This window comes from Xylocopa sonorina, chromosome 8 (assembly GCF_050948175.1).
Source record: "Xylocopa sonorina isolate GNS202 chromosome 8, iyXylSono1_principal, whole genome shotgun sequence".
Lineage (NCBI taxonomy): Eukaryota > Metazoa > Arthropoda > Insecta > Hymenoptera > Apidae > Xylocopa > Xylocopa sonorina.
Window position 1 is genome coordinate 4,173,897 of NC_135200.1, and position 24,910 is coordinate 4,198,806.

At 40.3% G+C, this 24,910-nt stretch overlaps 1 protein-coding gene across 1 annotated transcript in view; it reads left to right on the top strand.

Moving 5' to 3' along the window:
* Nucleotides 1–24,910, top strand: part of Mmp2 (Matrix metalloproteinase 2) — a 127,638-nt gene that overhangs the window by 92,757 nt on the left and 9,971 nt on the right. The window contains exons 4-6 of the mRNA XM_076899067.1: nucleotides 8,946–9,092; nucleotides 12,191–12,333; nucleotides 21,311–21,469. Of these exons, the coding sequence (XP_076755182.1) occupies nucleotides 8,946–9,092; nucleotides 12,191–12,333; nucleotides 21,311–21,469 (449 nt within the window). The remainder of the gene's footprint in view (nucleotides 1–8,945; nucleotides 9,093–12,190; nucleotides 12,334–21,310; nucleotides 21,470–24,910) is intronic.

The window sequence follows — 24,910 nt, forward strand, 5'->3', positions numbered from 1 at the left end:
TTCGTCGAGCGTTTTTATTTTATCAGGCATAAAATCGTAGTCCGTGCAAACATTTCCAAACCCTGTTGCGTCTACAAACGAAACGTTTCGCAAACACTGCATTCGTTGCGTTAGCTGTGCATGATTTCGTTTGATTTCCACGGTTTTCGAAAAAATAAACTAAACTAAATTTTACCAATACTGTCCAAAAAATTAAATCGCAAATGGTTTCTTATTAAACTCATTTACGATTAAATAGTAACGTATCGCCAGAAGGTTTCCGTGTAATATTATAGATGATGGAATTAGCGCGTTATTATCTTCGATAATTAACGCGTACAAAAAGCTGATGGAATGCACGAAACCGATGCGACGATGGAACACGATAATTTTGATACTCTTTTGCAGCTATACAGTAACGCTGGAAATATTGTCTGTAACACCGCTGCATAATAGACTCCCGAGGAATGCACCGGCATGAACCAATGTGCTAATTAATTCTACCACCCCATTCGCGATCCGTGACCGGCATACGCTTACCAGTTCATTGCTGGAGCAACGTAAACACGGTCGAGGAACTGTGTCGTAAAAAATGATCGTCGTACCTTCGTTACCTTTTATTCCAAATATCACAATGGATACTTGGACAAAAGTACCGTGTGAATGAATAAAAGCTACGAAGGATAGTGAAAATATCCTTTTGTCGATTAATCAATAATTTAGGTTTCACATGGTGCTCGTGAAATATTCTATGATGCGAGCGAGAGCGAATGTTTCGAAACGATGAGTCAGCTGTTCACCATCCGTTTTAAATATAGCATCTATCGATTTTTCAATTACTTATGATTGTCTTTTAATTGATAATTGTCCTACAGCTATTCAAACATCGCTGACGAGATAGCTTAGACATTGGTATTAATTCCCTCCTATGGATCAACAATCATTAATCTAAAACATAGTTCATATTACAATTTATAAAAATAGATTTCGAAGGGATATCGGAATAAAAAACAACCCACGTATCATTTTTCTTAAGTATCTCCAAAAATATTGAAATTAGAGATACATGGAAGGACAATACCGCGAAGCTTTATGCGATACCTTCAAATTGTTTCATAAATTAGTATCCTCTGGTTTACGATCTATTCGAAACTCCTATCATCGAGCTAATTTCACGTTTCTCCAGCCAATTCGAATTCCAGCGATTCTTTCACGAATTTTTCGCGTTAATCAAGAGTCTGGATCCGCGAGGCTGCCCCTGAACAGAGGAAGAAGACGCGTCGCAGTAAACCGCGAATACGTAATGGATCATCTGTATGCGTGACAAACGGTCTTTGTCAGGAGCAGGCTTTGTCGAAAACAGAATATCCCGAGCGCCACGGTTATTCCAGTGGCTGGTATTTCCGTGGCTGTCACGGACCGGTTCACTCGATCCTCCGCAGGATCGCGCGAGTGTCGAAGCCTCGCCGTTGACACCGAAGGCATACACACCGTTGAATGGCACTCGGTCACGGGACGGCTCTCTATAATCTGTCGATCACACGGGCTACGAGCCGAAGCTTCGAGTGCTTTTTAGCTCGCGATTCGAGTGATTGGTTCGAAGCTCGCTCGCGAGAAAGAGAGAGAGAGAGAGAGAGAGAGAGTGAGAGGAAGAACGCACGTACACGGGCATCGAGGCCACCAGGAGAGGATTTTCATCGGACAGAGTGGTACACACCGTCTCCGTGCGGTCGTAAAAGCATCCAGATGAAATAAGAACTATTTCACGACCCTTCTGGGACGATCAAACGTCGCGACCCACGGCTTTCGACGTTTATGGGAATTGCCCGCGCTATTAACCAAGATAGCGGCTGTGTGGTACACCGGGTGTTGGCGGATGCTGCAGTCACGACTGAGAAACGCGATTTCTTCTGCAGAAATCGGTCGATAATGTGAAGTAACATTTTTTACGGAAGTATTAGTATTGGAACTGTATCTTCAGAATGTTTTGTTGTTGGACGATATGTTAAATATTATCGATTATAGTCTACAGACTTTTAAACGCGTTAATGTGACTTCCAAGACTAAAGATTGATTACCCAAGAAGACACGCCTAAGGGCGAACGTATCCTCCTGAGGAAATTTTCTCCACTTGCGTGTGGGATGTTTCTCAAGACGAGCAAGCAACGCCATACACCAGACCCCAAATGTTTACAATTAGAATATAAGCTAAGATGATGGATATTTTTAAAAAATACTATAAATACGAAGGAAATGTTCTTTAGTAAATTAGAAATTTATTTTACGGAAAATTGAGGATAATTCCAAAGTATTAATTTCCGTGAATTCACACGACTTCTATAAGGAGTAACAAGATAGCAATTTCGATTGCTTCGATTGTACGTTACACTTGTTATGAATCGACGTTACTACGTTTCTACTGGCAGCCAGTTATTAGCATAATTAACGAACGGGCCAGCGAAAATTTGCAAGCGTTGGCCACGATAATTGGCGTGCCGTTGGTGCATGTAATCTGCTGTTGTGATTGATGGTTCGACAGCGCGTACCAGTGGAATTGAAAATTTGAACGATAAACACACCGTTGGGAGATGCAATTATTACAATTATTGTAATTAATTAACATCCTTAATCATATCAGCTGGTTACACAACAGACATTTGCTATGCTCGTGAATGAACTTAATATTCGGTTGGCCGCGAACCGCACGAGTATTGCACAGAAAGAAATCTTAAAACGATGCACGTGTACAAAAGACATTAATTTAAAAAACATCAGCGAGGCATTAGCGAGTAAATTATAAGCCAACTAGAAATTTGTGAGCAAGAAAAAAAAGTGTAGCTTTCGAGCGTAACTTATTAAAGCCTTGGTGCAATGTAATTTGCAATGGGAACGTAGGGAGGACGCTAATTATCCAAGGACTGTGTAATAAGGAGGTAAAATCTGACGCTCAGCAGTTCTAATTACAAACTAAATTTAAGGATGATAAGATTAATTCTATGTTCCAGATATTTTCTTTAAAGCCACTTAGGGAGGAAAGTTCTAAGGTATTATTAAGGAAGGAGGTGAAGCTTCTTATGCAAAGAAATTTAAGCGTTTTCAGTATGAAATAGTTTCCTGATAAAATTTCGTGCGGAAACAGAAGCAAGCTTAAAAAGGAACAACTCGTTACGTATGCTTCTCGTTAATTTTTCTTTCCAAAGATATTTTCACACATTACACACGATTACCTTCGTATAATATTTTAAACAACATTTCAAGCAATATAAGGGTAGAAGATCGAAATAATTGAAGGAATTTAAGTATGAATAACTTTCGTACATTCATTATTAATTTTAGAAGCTCGATTAATTTAATTCGAAAGTCCTTTTTATTTTTAACTGGTACTTTTAATATACACATATTTTATTACGTGCGAGGGACTGCTTTAATTTTACTATCTTTGATACATGTGCCAATTACTTTGACATTTAAAGCCATTTAATTTTAAACTTATATTTCAAGGGATTTATAAAATTTCTGTTAAAATCTCTCTATATTAAATTCAACTTTTATTAATATCACTATTACAAATATTCCGCGATACATTTTTAACATAATCAAATATCATATTCCTCGCATAATGGCGTTACAACTCTTCTGAATTGTAAAGATGAAATTGTCCCGACTAATTTCCACATAATTCTTCACCGGATACTTTAAACACTGTTCGCTGTTCGCCCATCTTACCGATCCGTCGCGTTTTTACACTCGTCTCGTTTTCGCCTCTTCCTCTTCTCGTTCGCCCACCTGATTGTTTTTTTTTCTTTTTCACGTATTTGCCGCGTAGCACGTAATCTGTATAATCAGGCGAGTACGAAGCTCGCGAGAGCTGCGCGAGGGTGGCGAGCAAAAACCGAGCAACCTGGGGAGCAGAAAATTAATATCGCAGCGTGACAGTATTGTTTTATTTTCCACTCCGTTCGCCGGGTTCCGGCTCGCGCGACGCTCACGAACGCTGGTGGCCATTTTGTTTCACGGCGCGATTTCAATCCAGCTCACCGTCCGCCATGCTTATTGCCTGAATTCGTGCGTTGTTTCACAGTTTCAGGAAGGAAGTCCGTCTTTCCACTCGCGATACTGCATGCACGATCCGCTTCGAGCCGTTGCGAACGTTATCAGCTTCGCAGTTACTCTTTTCCAGCCTCTATTCACGCAATAGTTTTTATATTCTTCGTAAAATTTATTCGCATCCTCCACTCTTTATTGGGTCTTCACCTGATGAAATACTATGAAACACTGACTGACTTTTAGAGGAGTTCACTTGGTCTCTTCTTCCTGGGATCTCTTATTTCAAACTCTAAAATTTACATTTCAATAATACACTCTTTACGTGAGTAATTATTTATTAGAAGAGTGCAGCGTGGTTTTCACTGTAGCGGTTTTTACTCTTCCAAAGTGCACTTTGGTTTAACGCAGAATTTCCTCGCGACGCGTTAACATCGACGCAGTTAATTGCTTCTGCGTATTATCGTCGCGACCATGCAGCTTATTATGTGACAAGGATCTGTTATTTTCTTCTTTTCTCTAATATTCTTCTTTTTTTTCCATCTTCTCTTAACACTTCGGCATATCTCGCCCGCGCACAAAAGAATAACCAGGGGGAAAAAGGGGCGCGCGCCTCATTATTCATACGATCCCATTTTCATTTCTCTTGCATTTTTCTTTTTTTTTTTTTTTTACGTGGTGAAAACACGTCGAAGATGAAAGGCAGAGAAAGTCTGCGAGGAGTGCTCCACAGAGGAAAATTATTTCCCTCTTTCATACTTTGCGTGATTTCCGTTCGATCGAACGTTTCAGCTGCTGCCCTGCCATCCAATAATCCTGTTTTTGTTCCGTCGTTCCGTTCCGCGACGTTAATTAGTAACTGGAATGCTCGAAACGCATCGCTGTCAATTGTAACCAATATCTTTCTTATCGCATAATAACAATCCTCTTCGTAACTTCATAATGCGAGGTTACAATTGGCTAACGATAAAGAAATTTTTAATTATACGAGAGACGAGTGAATGGAAGCGAAGAGAATTTCCAAGAATTTTCCCATCCAGCTAAGGTTCTCCGATATAACGTGATTTTCATTCATTTCTATAGGGTGAACGACAAAATTGTTAATTAAAATTTATCCACGTTGAGTTGGAGCGAAAATATAATTGTAGCTTCTTCATAATAGACAGCATATAGACGTAGCCGATAACGAGAGCTGTGTTGCCTTCATAACAAATGGAAAACTCGTTCTCGAAAATAAACCACTCGCGCAGTTTCAATGGAATTTACTATACAGGATGTGATCAATTTTTAAAAAGCATGCTACGTAAGTTATACATACTTCATAATTGACTGTTAGCAAAAATAAATGAGCTACAGGTTTCACTCACGTGACTATACACGAATAATGGTAGTCGATACGTTTTCATATATTTTATCAAAATATTTTATTCTTTGTTATTTTCAATTTTTGCTTTAACAATCGCTGCTGTTGCCTCGACGTTTCACAGAGCTGCAGAACTCGTCGCGAATTTTTTTCATCCTCTCAGACACAACCTGGTACGCAAAAAGGGCGAGAGGACCTTTAAAAATTCGCTGCTTCGATATCTACAGGCATGTGGAAACAAGGAAACGTAGTGGAGCTGGTTGAAAAGCGTTCAACCCTTGCAACCTTTCACCCCTCCATATTGTCTTTCGCGACTTGTTTCCCGTTCTTTCCAACTTTCAGCTAATTTCTTCCACTAATTAGGCTAGGATCGCGATAAGCTCAGCGCGTTTTAATTAGGGAATTTGCATCACGCGTGTGTGTCACCCTTGCGATTCTTCACGATGGAAATCTTAATCCAAACATTAGATAATCGATCACTTGATAATTTTCTGAAGATAGAGAAGCGTTTATTTGACTTTTTCGCTGTTATATTTAACAAATTTCCCTAATAAATAGAAGCATAAATTGGAAACGCTGATACTGTTTTTCGATTCGATGTTATCTTCGAAAGATTTCCTTGGAACGTTCTTTTTATATTATTTTTTACGAGACGAATTTCCGTCGCAGATATTTTTGAGAAGAATTTCTGTGACGACTGTTACTCATATTCGCTGGTTTATAGATACGTGCACGGGTATGAAAAGAAACAGCCACGAGCTATTTGTAGGATATAAAAACGGGAATTCAATAGAACGCGCGCATAGGATAGAATATCTTTGGCCCATTTTATCGATACGTTACCGAATCGTTAGGGAAATATCCGTCTTTTATACAAGTACTTCTCTATTATTTCGAATAATTGTCACTTTTGTTAGCCACGGCCTATACAATTCGCCTCTTGAATCCCGCTCTTGAATCGCGAAATCTCTCGCTACGTTCGCGTCTACGTGCCTTGCCATTGTACTTTTTTACCGATACGTCCCGCTGAACGTAACGCGAGAGGTATTTGTTTCGGGCAGGCCTATTAGCGGGAAGAATGGAGACAAATCCGCGTCACGCGTGTACTCAGCCTGTTGAAAAATGCAATTTACAATTAGCGGGCTTTTCAAGGTATCAGACGGCTTTCTGCAAATATTCTGCCTACGCGGAACCGAGCTCGAAGCTTGTCAACGTCTCGCTCGCAAAACAAACGAGAGCAACGTCGCGATTCTGAACACTCTTTTATTTATTTCGCCAAGTGTATGACTGACGCTCGGAGTTGTGTTTTTCGCGGGATCTCGAAAAGAATGCGACACTTACAGGGAAATTTTGGAACGCGATAAGTACGCTGCATACTTCTATTTGAATTCCAAATCAGTTATTTATTAGTAACTCGATGTAGAACAAACGAGGTGAAAAAAGTTGGCAATTTAAACGTCAACTAGCTTAAGCTGGTCATGCACGGTATCTCTTGGCGCTACGTAATATCTAAGGGTGCGTTCTGAGACTCGCTGCAATTATGTTAGCCTAGTTAGGTAGATAATTAAATTCCTTTTTAATTAACTGTCAAGCAGGAATATAGTATTTCACGTACGATATTTCGTACCCAAGGTATGCGACACAGTTCTTCGAAATATAGTACGCGTGGCAAATCTAATCTAACACTCCAAATTGGTAGTTACACTACCTCGATGCAAATGGCGTTCCAAGAACAAAATAATAAATGAATAAATTACTCGACCATACATCGAGTCTAATTACTCTTCCAAACCTGATAAAATGATAACGATACACGGTGTAAACAATGAAAAAGATGTTTACCGTTAAACGTTAAGACGAAACATCTTATCACTTCGAAGAACGTATGAGCAGAGGACGTTCCAAGAGTCTGAGCCGATGAACAACGTATTGAATTGGTTCGATCGACTGATACGACCTCGAAAGCGAAGGATCAAATCGCTTCAGTTCAAGTAACTCGAGCAATCTGAACAACGCTCTAGCGAGGAAAACACCTGCCGCGATTCCTATGCATACTTACGTTAAATCGCGCGATAATCTATCGATCGATCGCAGGACCGCGTACGTTTCCATCGCGACGGGACCCTGAAGGATATTCAGAGGATGCCGTCGTTCTCTCTTTCCCCCTTTTTTTCCTTTTCCACGATCCTGGTAACGGCGGGTCCGGTGACGCGATGTTTGCCACGGAGATGGGTCGATCCATCCATAAGGCAAACAGACTACGTCGTTTGCGCTACGTGTAATCCTTTTAGAGAGGATGCTTCGGGCATGGCCTGTTTGCGCGCTCTTATCAAGGCGGACGGGGTTAGGTTGCAGTTTAAAGCGTCGCTTTTATGTGCCCTGCGAGCAGTATCGCGGGTATCATCGCGGATATCGAGTATTCGCTCGATTAAAAAGGGGTAACACAATGTCCAGCGAGCCGAGTAATTAATTGCTTAACCTCGCCTCTCGCGCTACGGATAGATTCCTTACGGAGACCAGTTTATATTCGCGTTGCAAATGGCGGGACGTTCGCGGGACTTAAGTAATTGTTTCGTGGCGAGTGGTTCGTTTAACCGTTTACCAATCGCGTTTTTACATTAATTTTTGTGGAAGCCACGTGGTCGATACTTTCAATTGCGATCAAGTGAAACATTTTCATTAAATATCGTTCTGATCTACTTTTAAAATTGAATATAGGGCAAACTATAAAACCTCACGGTTTCTTTAGTTACATATAGATACAATGAATTATTGAAGTTTTGCTTTGCAAAGAAACTGTCAATCATATTTACCATACAGATCTACAAAATCAATACTACGGAATAAAAGTTAAACAAATTCCATAAAATTTTATTTCACAAAGCCCATTTAACTTGTTAACTAAATTTCATTCAGAATAAAACGATCACTACCCCAAAGAATCCTGATTCGAGTTTATCTCAAACAAGAGATTAACAAAACCTTGAAGAAATCAATCGCTTTCTCTCTCGTTTTCGTCTCTCGTTTCTCTCATTTTCCCAAGCGACTCGACGATGCACACGGAGATACTCAACGGAAATAATTTCTTCAAATCCAGCGAATTCAGTGCCGCGCGTAATATCGACTTCTCCTCCGGACCAGGCCGGAAAACGTATTCCTCCCCTGGTTCCTGATTTTCCGCGGCAACATAATTCCAGTAATTCCGCGGAACTTCCGCGTCTCGCCGCGTAACAGCGTTCCCCTTATTACTTTCCTTTCCGCCCGGGAATAATTTACCTAATTTCCTAACGCGCCACCCTCCAGCCCCGTTCGCTAGACGATTCAATCGTCTTCCCTTCGTCGACTCTCGCCGGAAACGTTTCCTCCTCCCCCGCCCCTCGGTTTTACTGGCGTCGGTTATCGCTTCGAACCGGATCGTCTCGCGAGGCGACTCGACGCGACGGGACAAAAGCATCCCTCGACGCCAGGAATCAATTTTCACCCGGTAACTCTTAACGATCGTCCTCCATTTATCGAGTCCTCTATCAATCTTTTCTTATTTTGTTCACCTCTGTTACAGCCTGAGGACCGAGCAGCCAAGCGGCTTAGACACGGGCGGCGTGCGTTTCGAGCTGAGCAAAGCTCTGAATCTATGGGCAAGGAACTCGAAGCTTACCTTCCAGGAAGTGAACAGCGACAGGGCGGACATATTGGTTTATTTTCATCGGTGAGCTTTGTCGATCCAATTAAGCGATCCTGCATGCGAGAGTCGAGGGAGATCGATCTGTTTCGTTGATTAAGGGTTATAGAATTTATTGAAACGCGTTGATACTGATCGTCAGTGGGGAGAATAAAGGACTTGCTGCTTTTTTTGTTCCTACAAAGTGCTCAAGTTAGATCGTGCATGAAAGTCGGAGGAAGGAGTAAAAGCAACGCGAGTTTATACTTCTATGAAACCAAGTTGCATAGTACTGCGGGGTTTTTCTGGCTTTGAGCGAAACTAGTTTGGGACGTGGGTATTCCGTGCAGAGATTTTTAAGTTCCCATGCGTTGAACCACCCTGCGGTTCGCCAATGACTGCTCCGGAAGCCGCGTGTGGCTTGCTTACCCCTGGCTCGGTAGAAACATTTGTTACCACTAACTGGAGAAACAGTGACGGTAGTGCAACTAGTGAACATTTAGATTGCATTAAACTTATATTTATAATAATTAAAATTATCATTATTATTTTTAATTCATAGAATTTGTTTCCATATAGATAAAGGATATATTTATAAATAATACATCAAGCTTACAATTAATATGTTATTTAAGTCGAGGATCATTTACCACGAATAACTCCCACAGAAATCCCGTATTAACCTGAAATCGTTAAATTACAAAACCGAGCCAACGGCACGTTCTAATCTATGGTTTCCAACTTCTCTGAAGTAACGTCGTTAAAACGGGAGTCCAAGAAGCCCCAAACAAATAATTAAACTTCAGGTCACCGGAGAAGACTTCCTCATCAGCTGTAATACTCGCGAACTCTTTGAAGAGGTTCCTCTTTACGTTTTAGTTGCCGTTTCGTGCGCCCAACGACTTCCATCTCGCTCCGTCCAGCCAGTGCTCGACTAGAAAGCGCATTCGAGTTTTATAAAAAATAGTTTCGCGAATGTAACGTGCTTAGTTTCTCTTTTTCCCCTCCTCCGTTCAATTCACCGCTTTCTTCGCTATCTAATCTGTTGGCGAATTAATAACAGATGGCGTCGAGACCACTTTAAACGAACCTTCTCGGTATAATCGCGCTCCCCTCTCCAGCTGCGTCATTGCGATAAATTTCCGGGCAACAAAGAAGCCCGCGAATCGAGCCATCGCCATCCACTTGCAGCGCTCGCGATATACCACCCCCTTTTCATCTTCTTTATGCTCCCTCCGCGGGATACCTGCGCGTTCAAAATTGCCCATCGGGCCTGTGATTTGTGTCGTTATCGATCAGTGCGACAATGGTAGCGTAAATTGCGTGAAACGGTATCGATCGAGCTGCCGCGTGAACGGTTCGAGGAACCGGAAGTGTCCTCTGCGAACTTTCCAATGGCCGCAGCGACATCAATAACGACTTCATTGTGCAGCGATTAAATCCTCGCGAAAACAGATTGTATCCACCCGTTGAGAATGGCCGATGAAACGGGCAGAGATTGCTGCCTAATTAAATGCTACGTGACGTATAGTTTTATCGAGCTCGACACCGGTTCGTTACGAATCGCGGAATTGACGCGCGAACCGTGGACTATCTCGCGTTGGGTACCTGTTACGCCATGTTTCCCTGTGTCTCGTTTTAAAGGAATTTTCGAAAAATATTAATTGCTCAAATTGCTACTGCATTCTTTATAAAATGTAGAAAATAATTGCGAAGTTCAAATTCAGGGAGTAAAAATCGTTCGAAGTGACGAATTACGATTAAACTGAATTTAATCGTTTGCACGCGAGATGAAAGAAATGAATTTTGTTATTTTAGATACGGTAGAGAATAGTTTTAACTTTACGTGTATGCGCGTTAAATTAGCGTGGTGGCTGTATAAGTTCGCGTTGGAACGCGTTCAAGTCATTTATCTAAGTCATTGCTTTTCCTATAGTTTCCTATAGTTCATAAAGGACGTGGAACTGTTGAATAATGCATGTATAATTTGTATGGAACGTCTCGCGCGTTTTGACGTGTATCAAATTCCATTAAAGTCCCCCGGCTGATTATCAATCACGCCCGTATCGGTCGTACGACTCGTTTCGTGAGTTTCCTTTTTTAATCGACATTTCTGAAAACGAGCACGGTAAATCCCTGGTCGACAATGAACGCAGCCACTATTTTATCCGGATTATTAAGAAACATAAATGGTTTAAAAGTTGCGGGCAAAAATTGTCGAATCGCAATATCAATTTTTGTTTTCGTCGACATTTTTATTTTCAAGACCCTAATTTTTGGATGTCTTACATTATTCCGATCGTAATTAAAAATTTCTAGATTTAAATGGACACGTAAAATAAAATACCGATAGTGAGAGTTTGTTCTTTAATAGAAAGCAATTAAATTTTTATTAATCTCAAAATTAGACGTACTAAGTTCGCTACAAATTCGCCAATAAAGAGTCTCGAGGATAAAGAATCGTCGAGAAAGGGAAGCAACAAGCGTGGAAGAAAAGAAAAGACTATCAATGGCGTATCGAGCTATCCGGACAATCGAGGAGTGTTCGCGAATGGAATTTAATTACAACCCATAGTCGTTCTGTTCTAGCAACGGTGAAGGAGCGACTGGTCCCAAAGCTAAGCGATAAATTCCGCGGAACCAAAATGTTGCGAAGCTTAAAACTACCCCTGAATAAACAGCCGCGAACGAGCCTGCTGACGCGGAAACCCCTTTAGTCAAAGAAGATTTCCTCTGACAATGGAATAACGCTACTTTTCGACTATTCGCGATTATCGTCCGTTTGCTAAAGCAGTTAAAAGATAGACCCTGTGTTACTTAACCTTTTGTAAACTTCAATATTTGCACAAAGGTAAACCATAATGTTGTATACGGTTTAACAAACGTACTACGAAACGATACGAAATAAAGGTTGATTAATCGTGTGTGCACGTATCAAACGCAATTGAAATTTCGTTATAGCCAGAATTCAGAATTAGCACAATTACGCGGAGATTAACTGTTCTTGAAATTAATGAGAGCACAGAGTGAAATATATAGCCGTAGCAAGCGAAGGGAGAGGCCATCCCTCAAGAGGGATGATCAAATATTCTATATAAGAATATGAAAGTTTCAGGACCACTCATCTCTTCTCTGGTTTATTTCAGTGGTTATCACGGTGACGGATACCCATTCGATGGCAGAGGTCAAATTCTGGCACACGCGTTCTTCCCCGGCAGAGATCGCGGCGGAGACGTTCATTTTGACGAGGAAGAAATATGGTTGTTGCGGGACGACAACAACGAGGAAGGTAAGAGAACGCATCGCATAAATCCCTTCTTCCTTCGCCTCTTTTCATCGTACCTCCCACTCGATGCGATTAAAACAGATGCGCCTCGAATCAACCAACTTCGACATCGTTGAATAATGAAATTTCTAATTAGAGACTCGTTTAAACATTCGAGAGGGGAGCGTTTCCACCAGCGGACGCTCCCTCGGTGCATTTCTCTCGCTTGAAAACTTTCGAATCGAGATTTCGTCGCGGCGGCGAGAAAAAATAGGGGAAAGAAAGTTTCGGACGGAATCGCGGATGGAAAGAAAAGATTCGCGGGGCGAGAAATGTTCGAAACGCCGATCGAGCCGTTCCTCCTTGCTGGCGATTCGCCAATTCGGTCACGACGTGACCGAGAAAAGAAATAAGGGTGCGACGACGCGAGATCTCCGGTCCCGTCGTGCTATCGTTGCCGTTTTTCTCAATCGATACGAACGCTTACGAATTACGGGATTAATCCCGTTGAACTGCACGATAACGCTCCCTTGGAACATCCTCCTCGCTTCGTATCTGTACTTTTCTCGGTGTATACACGTTCGCTTATAGAATAGCATGGAGAACAGAATGAATTCTCATTTTCAAGATTACTCTTCTATGCTTCTCCGTCGCGTTTATAATAGCTTCTAAATTAAACTAATTTACGTAATACTCGCGATGCAAAGCTGGAACAAGGGAACTGGAATGGATGGAGACAGCAAGCAGCAATTTAGTGACACTACGATGAAATAAAGCAAAGAATATAAAATATAGAAGAAAGGATAACGCGAAATGTAAATTGCGTGAGTCAAAGGATAATTTCTGGTTAAATCCATAGGATTTTAAAGGGACACTCGACGAAACCTAAGAAAAGACACTAAATGGTTAAAGAAAACTAGGAAGAGACTAGAAAAAAGAACTGACGAACTGCAAAATAAAAGGTTTACTATTGAATTAGACGAATACTACAGAAAATGCGACGACGTCATTTATAATTCATTAAAGAACTAAAAAGATAGTCAATAAAAGAGACAGCAGGAAATGGTAAAAAGTTGCCTCTTACGAACTATACAATACCACAAAACCGATACTAAGGAATAAAAGTTAATCAAATCCCATAAAATTTAATTTTACAAAGCTGATTTAATTCGTTAGCTAAATTTTGTTACAAATACAGTTACGAATCCATATTTTATTCATAATATGGAGCAGCCTCTTCAGAGGCAATGAAGAGCGACAAGACAAGAAAATATCGAAGAACATATTGCAACGATATTTAAAAACGTAAAGAAGAACGCAGAAGCTGACGTAAATAATAAAACTGATCACTTTTCCGATTTTTAACTCGGAATGATAAGAAGTTGCCTCTTACGAAACATCTCCAGATCTGAACGGCGCCTCCTCGCGCGGCATTGTCCGGATTATCTCTGGCGAAAGGGCAGTGGAAGGGAACGGAAAAATGCACGGCAACATCAACGAGGAGAATGGAGCGGCGAACAAAGAGGAATCCAGCATCTAGAGATTTCGCGCGGGAAAACTGCGATCTGGCACGTCGCACGCTGTTTAAGCACTCGAGTGGGACACACGCTGCTCGCGGATGCTCTCGAACCGCGAGTCGACGGCTGTGCACAGTTTCAAGTAACGCGTAAAATAAGCCATCGCTTCCGGTTTACGCGATCCCTCAACCGTGTCCGTCCTCCACGGAATTAGCTTCGACTGGTACCGATCTGAATGTTTGCTGATCGAATTCGATCCAAGAATTATGACGCTCGAGGAACGTGTCCATCTGACACAATGATGTACGCATGTCGAATGTGTCTAATTACTGAATTAACCGGTTACCTGTGGAATTTAGTTTCAAAAGATCAGCACAGATTCAGCGAAGTGCATACACGTCGAACGCAGGGCAAATGGTACTATCATACATTTTACGAAAAACGAGAAAGAATTACATTTTTATTCGCCAAAGAAACTAACAATTCGTTTCTGAATACGTTATTCTTACTAGAAGCTTGAAAATTGTCAAAAAATAATGAAATACATAAACAAGAAAAATTGAAGATAGCAAGAATAAACAAGAATAATAAGAAAACAGTTTACAAAATTGTTAGCTATGTATATAAAGGGAACATATCACCAAATAATATTCTTATTACATTTTATTGAGATTTCGAGCTTTTATGGTGAATAGCAATTTTTTATTTTACACGACGAATATACACGTGAAACGTACAACAGTAGAGATTTGTACGAGTATACACGTCGAACGCACTTAACTGGTTAAACAGCCATGCGGTAAATGTTAGCGTCGTTAAGATAACTGATGGGGTGTAACTTAATTGGTAATCAAAGCAGGACGTGATTTGGGTATTGGTTCATTTACCTGGTTCCCACGGTCCGACCTATCCTGGTCTTAACTCGCGCCAGAGACGGAATCCAGAGACTTAACCAAAACACCAAACTCCTTCCAAAATTAAGCTCTGAAATCTGCGTTTCGATGTTAACCCAAAGCGCGACGGTAACCTCGCGACTGATGCTAATCGTGCATTGAAGCGGAATCTAGATCGTCGCTATTCATCGATTACCACGTAAGGACTAAAACTGCGTTGGAATTGTTTGGAGAACAAAGTGTGCAGAGCAACCTTTGAATTATTCGAATTCTGATTAAGTAAACATTGAAAAGTCTGATCACCTATTCGATAAGGTAAACTGAAACGGTCTAATCGAATGGCCAAATGGTAAAAAGCAAGTTGATTTCGAAAGTGTCGAGTTGTTTTAGTTGTTTGATGCATTAGGAAAAGTTGGCCTCGTTTGTACTCGACTCGCGAGTCTTCGTCGTGTTCTTGCTCGCAAACAAGACGAGGCATTAAGTGTAAATGTAAGTTATGTCTTCGAGTTGCGCTTGGCGCAAACATACTTGAGATGTCTCGCGAATGGTCGTCTCAACTAGTTTTGGTACCGTCCCTGCTTCGTTACGACTCTCGTTGTAACACTGGCGTCATCTTCTATTACTGCTTGTTACACTGACGAGCTGCCTAAATTCGAGAATTCACCTTCCAAGAACAGCTCGAATCGCGTTTAGAACTGGCTTTTGAAGTCCACCGATGCTCTGTTTGCTTGCTTTGTAACCGAATGGGTTATTAGTAGCGATGGGCTCTCAGAATATCGTGAATTCACCTTGAATCACTTCGAATATGACTCGAAACTTGGGATTAACGATGGTCTTTAAGGTCTTGCAAATCTTGAAGGTGTAGAGTTGAAGTCCATAGCTGATGATGGTATTCATTTTAATTCAAAGCCAGATTTAAAGCCATCAGTGCTTTCAAAACATCCAAGTCTTCCAAAATTTTCAAAACTTTCATAACTTTCAAGATTTTCAAGGCTTTCAAGACATTCAAAATTCCCAAAACTTAAAAATTTCAAGGATACCAAGATTCGAATGCCCAACATTACCTATAAATTTTGCTATTTTTTTTCGATTTCATTTCTTAAAAAAAAAAGAAAAAGGCATAAAGTATCCATACACAAATTAGTTAATAAGAATACGAAATACAAATTGTCTGAAAACGAGAACGTAATTGCATCGATAATGATTCAAAGGATTAAGTAGCCTCGTAACATCCGAAATCTCAGTGCGGATTATCAGAATTGGTCACCAACTGTATCCTATATCGTGGATTATTACTCACGGTCCAATTTCGATAGATCTTGCCCGGAATTTCGATTGGCCTCGTTAATAATTCCTGCTTACCCCTCATTCTCTGCTGGCGTTCCACAGTTTCCATTAGCATAGTCATAATCATCCTGTGCTCACCAACGAAAACTCCGCCCATTATTAGCGCTACTCCCATATTCAAATTGCTAATTTCAGTAATCTTTCGCCGAGTTGGCGCAAAAATTCGAATTTACATCACTGGCTTAAAAAAAAAAAAAAATGTCTTTTCGATTATAATATAAGTAGTATAGTTGTTAACATTCTTCTCTAATATTATTAGTACAGATTATTCAGATTTTGCCATATAGCTAATTTCATTTAATGAAGCTTATGCGCTTCACGCATAAACTTTCCGTTCATGCCATTTGAAACTGCCATTGTAAAGCAAAGAATGCAAGCAAACTTGTAACGCGAACTCCTCGAAAACGAAATTTATTGCTTTGTTGTATTACTCATTTTAAATTCTACACTATTTTCTGGACAATTATGATCCTTATACTATCGCAAAAATGACAAACTTTACACTAGAATCAGAACTATTTTATCGCAAAGTACAACACAAAAGTACGGTCCATGCAGCCTAAACGGAAGGTGTCCAGAAATCCATTAATTATGGAAACTGTGTACAATATCTTTTCACGTACTTTTCACATATTTGAAATGCGTTGAAAAAAGAAAGAACGTCGTTCGATAATTTACGTAAACACAATCGAACGAAGTTAGCGTCATTATCGCGGTCCAGGAGAAACGGAACGCCTTCATAGATGACATTCAACGGTGTTGGTGTCAGTTATGAATTGCTAATGTCATCGCTGGCACATCCCGTCGGGAGCCGCAGGACGTTTGCAAACGATGAGAAACCGGAACATCGCGATTTGCAAATCCATTGGCAAATTAGCATCCTCCTGGAACAGCCTTGACAGAGGCTCATCTCGAATTCTGACATAGTATGTTGGATTTTCTGAGCGGCCAATCCCCCCCCCCCCCCTAAATTCATTGCGAGATTTAACGTTCATCATTGAACAACACAACCACGAGACAAACCCAATTGCAGTTAGACGTTCGTGTATACAAGCACGTCGCAGCTTATGCATGCACAGAGAAAACAACCGTGGATGCAGCAAGGATGCACAAACGCGGAATTACAATTTTTTTACTATTGTCTTGCAATTATTTGGCGGTAAAATGAGATAGTCAAACTAAGCAATTACCATTGAATTTCTGAAATATGACTATAAAAAATGCACTTCTACGTTTATTGTCATCTTCAAAGTAGTTCTCTTGGACATCTGCAAATATCTACAATCAGCAAGTTACATCGTGTTCTTTGATTTCAATAAGAGACAGAATTTGCAGGAAGTCGACAAATTGATCTAATGAAGATACCAATTTTCAGAGCTTACAAGTTCAAATCGTCCGCAGTGCTTTATTTCCGTTTCAAGAAAGGATTTCAAGAAACGAGTGGAAGAAAAAAATCTGCACAATTTCCTCGAAGGACCTCATCGCCAACGAAACTAGCCCATCGTTCGTCAAACGGACAGTCATAAAAAGAATTGTAAAAATAGAGTAGAATGGCGATTTAATAGAAACGCGGAATGATCATCGAATTGTTCCAGGATTACTAGACGAATTTTCCGAATAAGCCAATCTGTAAGTTGGCGAAGAACTCGCTAGGATATCGGGACCAGACAATCTGAAGTGGCCTTCGAGGACGACCGTAATCCGTTCCACTTATTTTCATGCTCGTCCTCGAGCAGACTTTTGATTAAGAGCGCTTAACTCCCGGTATATTGCAGCCAGCTGCTGTTAACGTCGAGATTCCGAAGTATACCGGCATCGCGACGAAAGTTCGTAACGGGGAAACTTCCTCCGGAAGATCGCGTCAGGCGATGCCACGGTGGGCCACTCGCATGGTCCGCGTTTTCTCCGTTTCACGTCTCGCTGTTACCCACCTCTAACAAATCATTAGATAAATTATATTAATTACATCGATAACGAGTTCCACTCTGTTACAATAGGTACGCACATATATTTTTAGAGAAACTGTTTGGTAGTACGAATTGAAGCTATGCAACAGGGGTGCATTCGGTTCGAAACGGAAGATCGGGTGTACAGTGTATAGATTCTGGTCCTATTTCGTAATTAGTTTCTTTCGAAATGTTGAAATGTCAACAAGCAAGGTGTTAACCAATTTTTTTAGAAATTTATTGCCTGTATTTTCTTTTTCATTTTGATATTTCCAAAGTTTAAGGGTGAGACAGCTGCCCTGGATGCGCTTTTGTTACACGATACATTTGGCATTCACCGTACTTGACCTCTTTATAGCTGATTTTTTTCGAAGTAAAGAATTTCTTCGATTTTATAATTACTCAAAATACAATATTATTATTATTATTATTATTTGCATCTATGGTTTAAATTGTAGCTTGGACATTTTAAGTCGGTGTATACTATGGTGTGCATCAGGTGCAAGAAATTAAGTTTCCAAAGTGTCTTTTGGTAGAGAAAATCAACAATCATAATTTCTTATAGAAATTTCTTTAAATTTATTGACAACACTTGCAATTTGATCTTTTCTAATATCTTCAATTTTTATTTCTCTGGTGCGATTAATAGACGATAATTCTAAAATACTAATAACATTATTATAGTATAATTTCTGATTCGTGTTATTTGCCACTATGCTACATACAGAAAAATAAAAGGCAATTCGATCTTGAAGTGTTATCTAAAAGCGACGGAAAAACGTGCCCACCAGCGGCTACCTGTAGTTCGATCTATCTATCGCGAGTCGTCGGTACAGAGAAGTTTTCTCGTTACGAAGTATCGACATCGTTCCGACATTTTGCTAAAGGGCCGTGCTCCGATACGGACGCGAAATCTGATACAAGTTTCGAATAATACCGTACTTTATTCCACTTACGGCGGGCCGCCCCGCGATCAATCTCACCTGTCTCCGAGGCTCTTCGAATTAGAAAACTCGATATCCATCCGCGATACGGAAGAAACGAAAAATTCCCCCGCAGATGTCCCAGCGAGAGACGATAGGCGAGAGAAAGAGGAAACGACGCCATTTATCCCGTCCTCCGCCCCCGTCCTCTCGCAATAACCGAACGTGCCTCTTTTATCGCCAGCCTTGCTGGCTTTAATTTTACGATTCCGACCCACATTTCGAAACGAACGCCCCCGAATGCGAACCGGGACGGAACGAAGATAAAATGGCGTCTGAAGAAAAGTGCACTCGGGCCAAAACGGAGTCCCTGTGAAACTAATTGTAATGTTTACGCGACGAACGAGGCGAGGTGACGTAAATTCTCTGCTCCCGTGGAATTTCTCGGTATTTCGATGTTTATCGACACGGAGATATTATTTTTCAAATTAACCAACGTTCCGAGACGGAAAAATATTTCGAAAATCGACTAATACTTCCAACTAAATGTCCTAACAGTTTTATGCTTTTATATTAGCGACTCCTTGGTAAATAATTAAATTTACTTCATGATTTATTTAAACAGCATCGACTTTTAATTATCAACATATCGATAATGAAATGAAGTATTACGAAATTTGGGATTTGTTAAATTTAATTAATTATTGATGGATTATAAATATTTTTTAATGCATGACAGAATTCCTCGTGCGTAGTCTTGAGATGTTTTTGGATAACGTTTTTTGAACGAATTGAAATTATTAAGAGGCAGCTATGGTACTCAATTCTGCACAGATAACATTTAACGATCGACCAATTATTTTATTCGAACAAATGTTCATTGTTCATAAAAGTCCATTGTAATTGTTTTCCAATTGCACGTTTACGCTGTTTATAGCTTGAGTTTCCATCCATAATATCATTTATCTGGAAACTTTTAATTTGCATCGCTGGCTAACGTTACATTATATAAATTATATTGCATTATATTGATTTTTAAATTATCATTCAGAGTCGAATAAAAGAAAACCTGTACTTTTATTTGAGAAACAATTCTTGCGTTCTATATTGGTTAGCCTGAATCGTAAGCCTTATTTTTTGGGCAATTCTACGTAAATCGTTCGCGTTTTTTAAACGTTATCTGAAAACTCTTTGCCTCTTTTTCCTGGAAGGTAAGACGAAGTTCTTACGCGTATTTCTATCTTACAGCCACACTTTTCCGCGAAACTTGAGCGGATGCTCCTTAAACTAAGGCCATAGATAACTTTAAGCTGTGGAAACGTCGCATATAAAAACTTCTTCGCAGAGCCTTTGGTTCCCGATTATCTTGGAATTTTACGATACTTTGTTGTGCGTTGAGAACATTAAGAGTAAGACGAAAGAGACATGAAACACTGATAACGTAATTGTTATTTACAGAGCTGAATATGGAATTGAACTGCGATAAATGAAATTGTCTTTTTAAATTCGTCAAGCTATATATTTTAATGTGGAATTTAAACAATAATTTTATAGAAAATTTCCATTCAATTGCCTTGAAATCCTACTCTTTGGAGAACACAAGATCTATGAGGATTTTAAAAGGCCGACGACCAGAAAGGAAATTTTAACAGCCCTGTGTGATCCATTATTAGGGGTGGCACTCCCAAAAGCACTCTTGATTACCAGTGTCTCGACTGCATCGCGCCTCTCTTTGAGCTCGCACCAAAAATAATTCTCGCTTCTTTGGCTGACGCCATCCCATAAAATTCTCGCAAAAATTACAGTCACTTAAAGAGCGAACAAAATAAAACCAGTAACGAATTAACAAATATAAAAATGTTGAATTTCACCCGACAGCTGAGAATTGCCAACATCGAACTAATCATCCAGCGATCAATATACAAATTTAATATCGCAGCATATAGCAAAGCTCGACGAAACGACACGGAAACGTTCCAGTTTCAAATCCATTCGAGCAGCCATCAATAAAATTCTTCAGTAATTCGCAAAAAAATTGATATTAAACGACCTATGAATCGCTGAATAAAAGAAAAAAAAGAACGCGGAGTTAACTCGAGACTCCTTTCCCGCAGGCTGTGTCCAAACGATCCATCTTTCCCGCGGTTTTCATCTCTCTCCCGAGAGAGACGAGCGTCTTACAGTCTAGCCAACCTTTACTCACCTCGCTTTTTCCCTCCCCTCGTAAAAGAAACCCGGATGAAGCATCGCGTGGATGAGAGGCATGAATAAAAACGCGTGGACGAGATAGGGTGAGAATGGGGCGAGGAGAAGGAGGAGAGACGGATCGTAAGAACGACGGGAAGGAAATCTCGAACGTTTTCTTTGGCTTTCAGGTACCAGCCTTTTCGCGGTGGCCGCTCATGAATTCGGCCACTCTCTCGGTTTGGCGCACAGCTCGGTTCCTGGGGCGCTGATGTATCCGTGGTATCAGGGATTGAGCTCTAATTACGAACTCCCGGAGGACGATAGACACGGGATTCAGCAGATGTACGGTGAGTGAGTCTGCATGTCCGATAATTACGCTGTAAGGTAATAATTGCGCCACTCCGCGGTGTAACGTGCTAATTCTTAGAGTCACTTCTCGCTCCCCTTCGTCTTGCCACGATGAACTTTCTTGGGGACGAAGCGGTCAGAATTTTTCTCTGCTTTTCTTTCACGACGAACCGTCGTTTTCTATTATCCTTTACAAGATCTATGTACCTACGCGCGCGTAACGTTCTATTACACAAATATGAAAGGAAAATAGTTACATTGCTTGTGTAGACTCGTAAGCTGGCGGTAGAGGGTTGACCAAGCGTTAAAGAGACATGTCCGTTGAAGATAGTTTCTAGAGATTGTAAATAGAAGTAATTGAAATTAGATTACCGTTATTATTATTTACACTACTCGATTAATCGATAAAAAATAGATAATCAACTTCAACATCGTTACGCATCAATTGATTCAGACATTTCGTTCAACTAATTAATTAATGCTCTACTATCGAATGCAATGAATTAAGAAGAAATCGTGGTTCGTTTAACCGATCGATCAGTCAATCAATCTCTAATTATGAATATCAATCGTTGATCGGCAAGCAGGAAATTTAATTCGAACGCAGCTTAATGTACCGAACCGCTTGTTGCATTCAGAGAATTGAAACACGAAACGTACACGCGCGATAGATCGAGAGAACAGTTTCGCGACATTATCGCAGCGACGGGAATATAGGAAGCCGTCCGCGCAGTTAGTAACAACAGCACGAAATGAAGCGTGAATAAAATATAAAGAACAGCTGCCTGCTGCTGTTCGCATCCCGACAGGATGCGGCTAGTAGTAAGTTCGAGTGATTTAGCGTGCCGGAACCGTTGCAGCTTCCTGGAGGATCGCGTCCCATCTCTCGACCTCTGCCTCGCTTCCTCTTTGTTTTTTTAAACGCGCCCGTCCGTTCTTCCTTTCCTCCGCACGCGCCAGCCCCACCCTTTGCTTCTACGTTCCGTCTCCGGCGACTTTGCTCCTGTGATTTTTCCCTCCGCGATTACTCACGCCTGTGCCGTGTGTTTTCCTTTTCCGCCCACCCGCGTCCTCTTCCTCCTGGGAGGCTTGGACGCGCACCCAGCCTTCGTTAATTTCTCCTGCGTGTACCTGGCCCCGTCCTTTCCCCCTTTTTCCACGCCCTTTCTCTGTTGTCGACCGTTTTGCGCCACCTTGTTCCTCTCGTCGACGTATTAACGACCGTTAAGCTACGCTTTAACCCACCCTCCCGATGTTACCTTTTTTTATCTCCCTCCATTCTCCGTGTGGTATATAGAATTCTAAAGAGTAATGGTACATAAAGTTATAAAAAGTATGGAGGAGAGGGACGTAATGAGATCGTACTTCTTAATTAATCGGAGAGTACTTACAGTGTGAAGTAGTTGAAATGGGAGAATGAGGTACTGTACCAGGGATCCTTAGAAATAGATGCACTGGGGTGTCGTGCGAGATACTTAATTGAGACTGTGGAGTGACTCGACATATTGTAGTAATATGTATTATTAATATTGAATTGTTTGTCAAGAAGCCTTGAGGCATTACCAAATAAATTATTGAACTATGTAGAGCATTCCGAATTGCATCACGAACTGTCTAGCCGATAAATGCAACCTTGTATTCATTTTGCTGTAGAATTCTAGGAGTAACGCAACAAATGCTCGTAAAATGTAATTCTATTTAATTAATCACTCTGCGCGGGAAAACATTTCCGTTGCACGCACATTATTTCCAACACTCGTATGTGGTTGTTGTTCGCATGACAGGGAATTGTTTTATGAAAAATAAAAGGAAAAATGTTGGGCGTTAACGACGTCTTGTTTGTGTACTTTAAAATTAATACAGTTTTGTACGAGCTAGGCGTGAAATTGCATTTTTGTTCGTACTATGTAGACGTAACTCTTTATTTAACGCGTTTTAACGACGTAGTTTCAAAGTGTTTCAATGTTTTCAACCAGAGAACGACGCGGCCGGTTTTGTTTAAAAAAAGTGTTATATATTTGAGTAATTTAAGCGAAAGTTTCTTAAAATCTAGAAACGACAATTGAAAATTAAAAATTAAATTTTTACATATCACTCTCTACTCTAAATTGATCATTGTTGCATTTATATTCTATATAATTCCTATTCGTAAGATTACTTTTATGATCTAAAAACACTAAAAGCAAATTTGTTGAGTGCAAACGTCACCTCTTCCCCTTTTCCATTTCCATTTTTTCGATACGCAAACCCTCGAAAATCGCGATCAGAGCAAATGGACAGAGGGCGGGCTTTACAGTGATTGAGCTACTTGTAAGTAGATTTAGTTGAGTGGTCAGACCCTAGACTGGAGAACGTCTACTTAAATCTACAGTTCTGAAGAAAAAGATCACTCTAATAGTAACTAAATTTGTATTTATTAAACGATCTTGCGAGCTGCTTTTTGCTGACATACAAAACTGAAATTTAATGCTATCGAATGTTAAGAACAAATTCAATTTTATTTCCAGGATCTTTTTAACGCAAATTTTATACAAAGTAGAATAACTTCCAGATTCCCAAAAGGGATCCGCAACTTCGTCCCTTCTTCTTTTTTTTCTTTCACTTCACGATCCTTTTGTCCATATATTTCAAAGGATTCTTGTCTAGCTCAGCATCTGCGAAATTTCACCCTCGCTGATATTTTTCAGGCGCCGTACATATTTTATAGTTCTTTGCTACCTTGATCTCTCCCTCCTGGCGTCGTATGGGTCGACCTCCGGCGTTGAAAACAAATATGTGATCGTTAGATAGAATGAAATACCGGCCGCTGTAACAAATCGAAACCGCGGCTTCATCGAATATTTATTACGAAATATATCAACCTATAAATTTCCCTGTACGTCATAGCGGAAAATTGTGCCATAAAAGGAACTGATCTTCCTCGCCCCCTAATTTCATTTTATATACTTCTAACAAGTTGTGTAACAATTTATTCTTCCTCGAAACGAGTACAGTAAACTTTTCTACAGTAAAACGCGCTCAAAGTCAAACGATTAAATGTTTGTTTCATAAACAAATTACGGTTAACCTGGTGACCCAATTCTTCGGTTGGTTTCAGTTTACTCGACGAGAATCTCGTTTCTGCGAATGTTTTGATCATTTAGACAGTGTACAACAATCGGACTGTTTATAATGATTCTCGAAATTTGTTAGCGTGTATTTTAATGGAACAGAACGAAGTTAAAATTAGGTGAGGAATTTGATGTAGGTAAGAATGGTAGGACTAAACAAATCGTCACACGATAGAACTTGAACGTGTAACCAGAAATTATTGTGACTATAGAAATGCGATTAAATCTGAATGGTATTCGAAATGAAATGTACGAATGACATGCGATTACATCGAATTTAGCTATGTATATACGCAGTAATGGCACATTTTTAACACGTATGTGCATCAA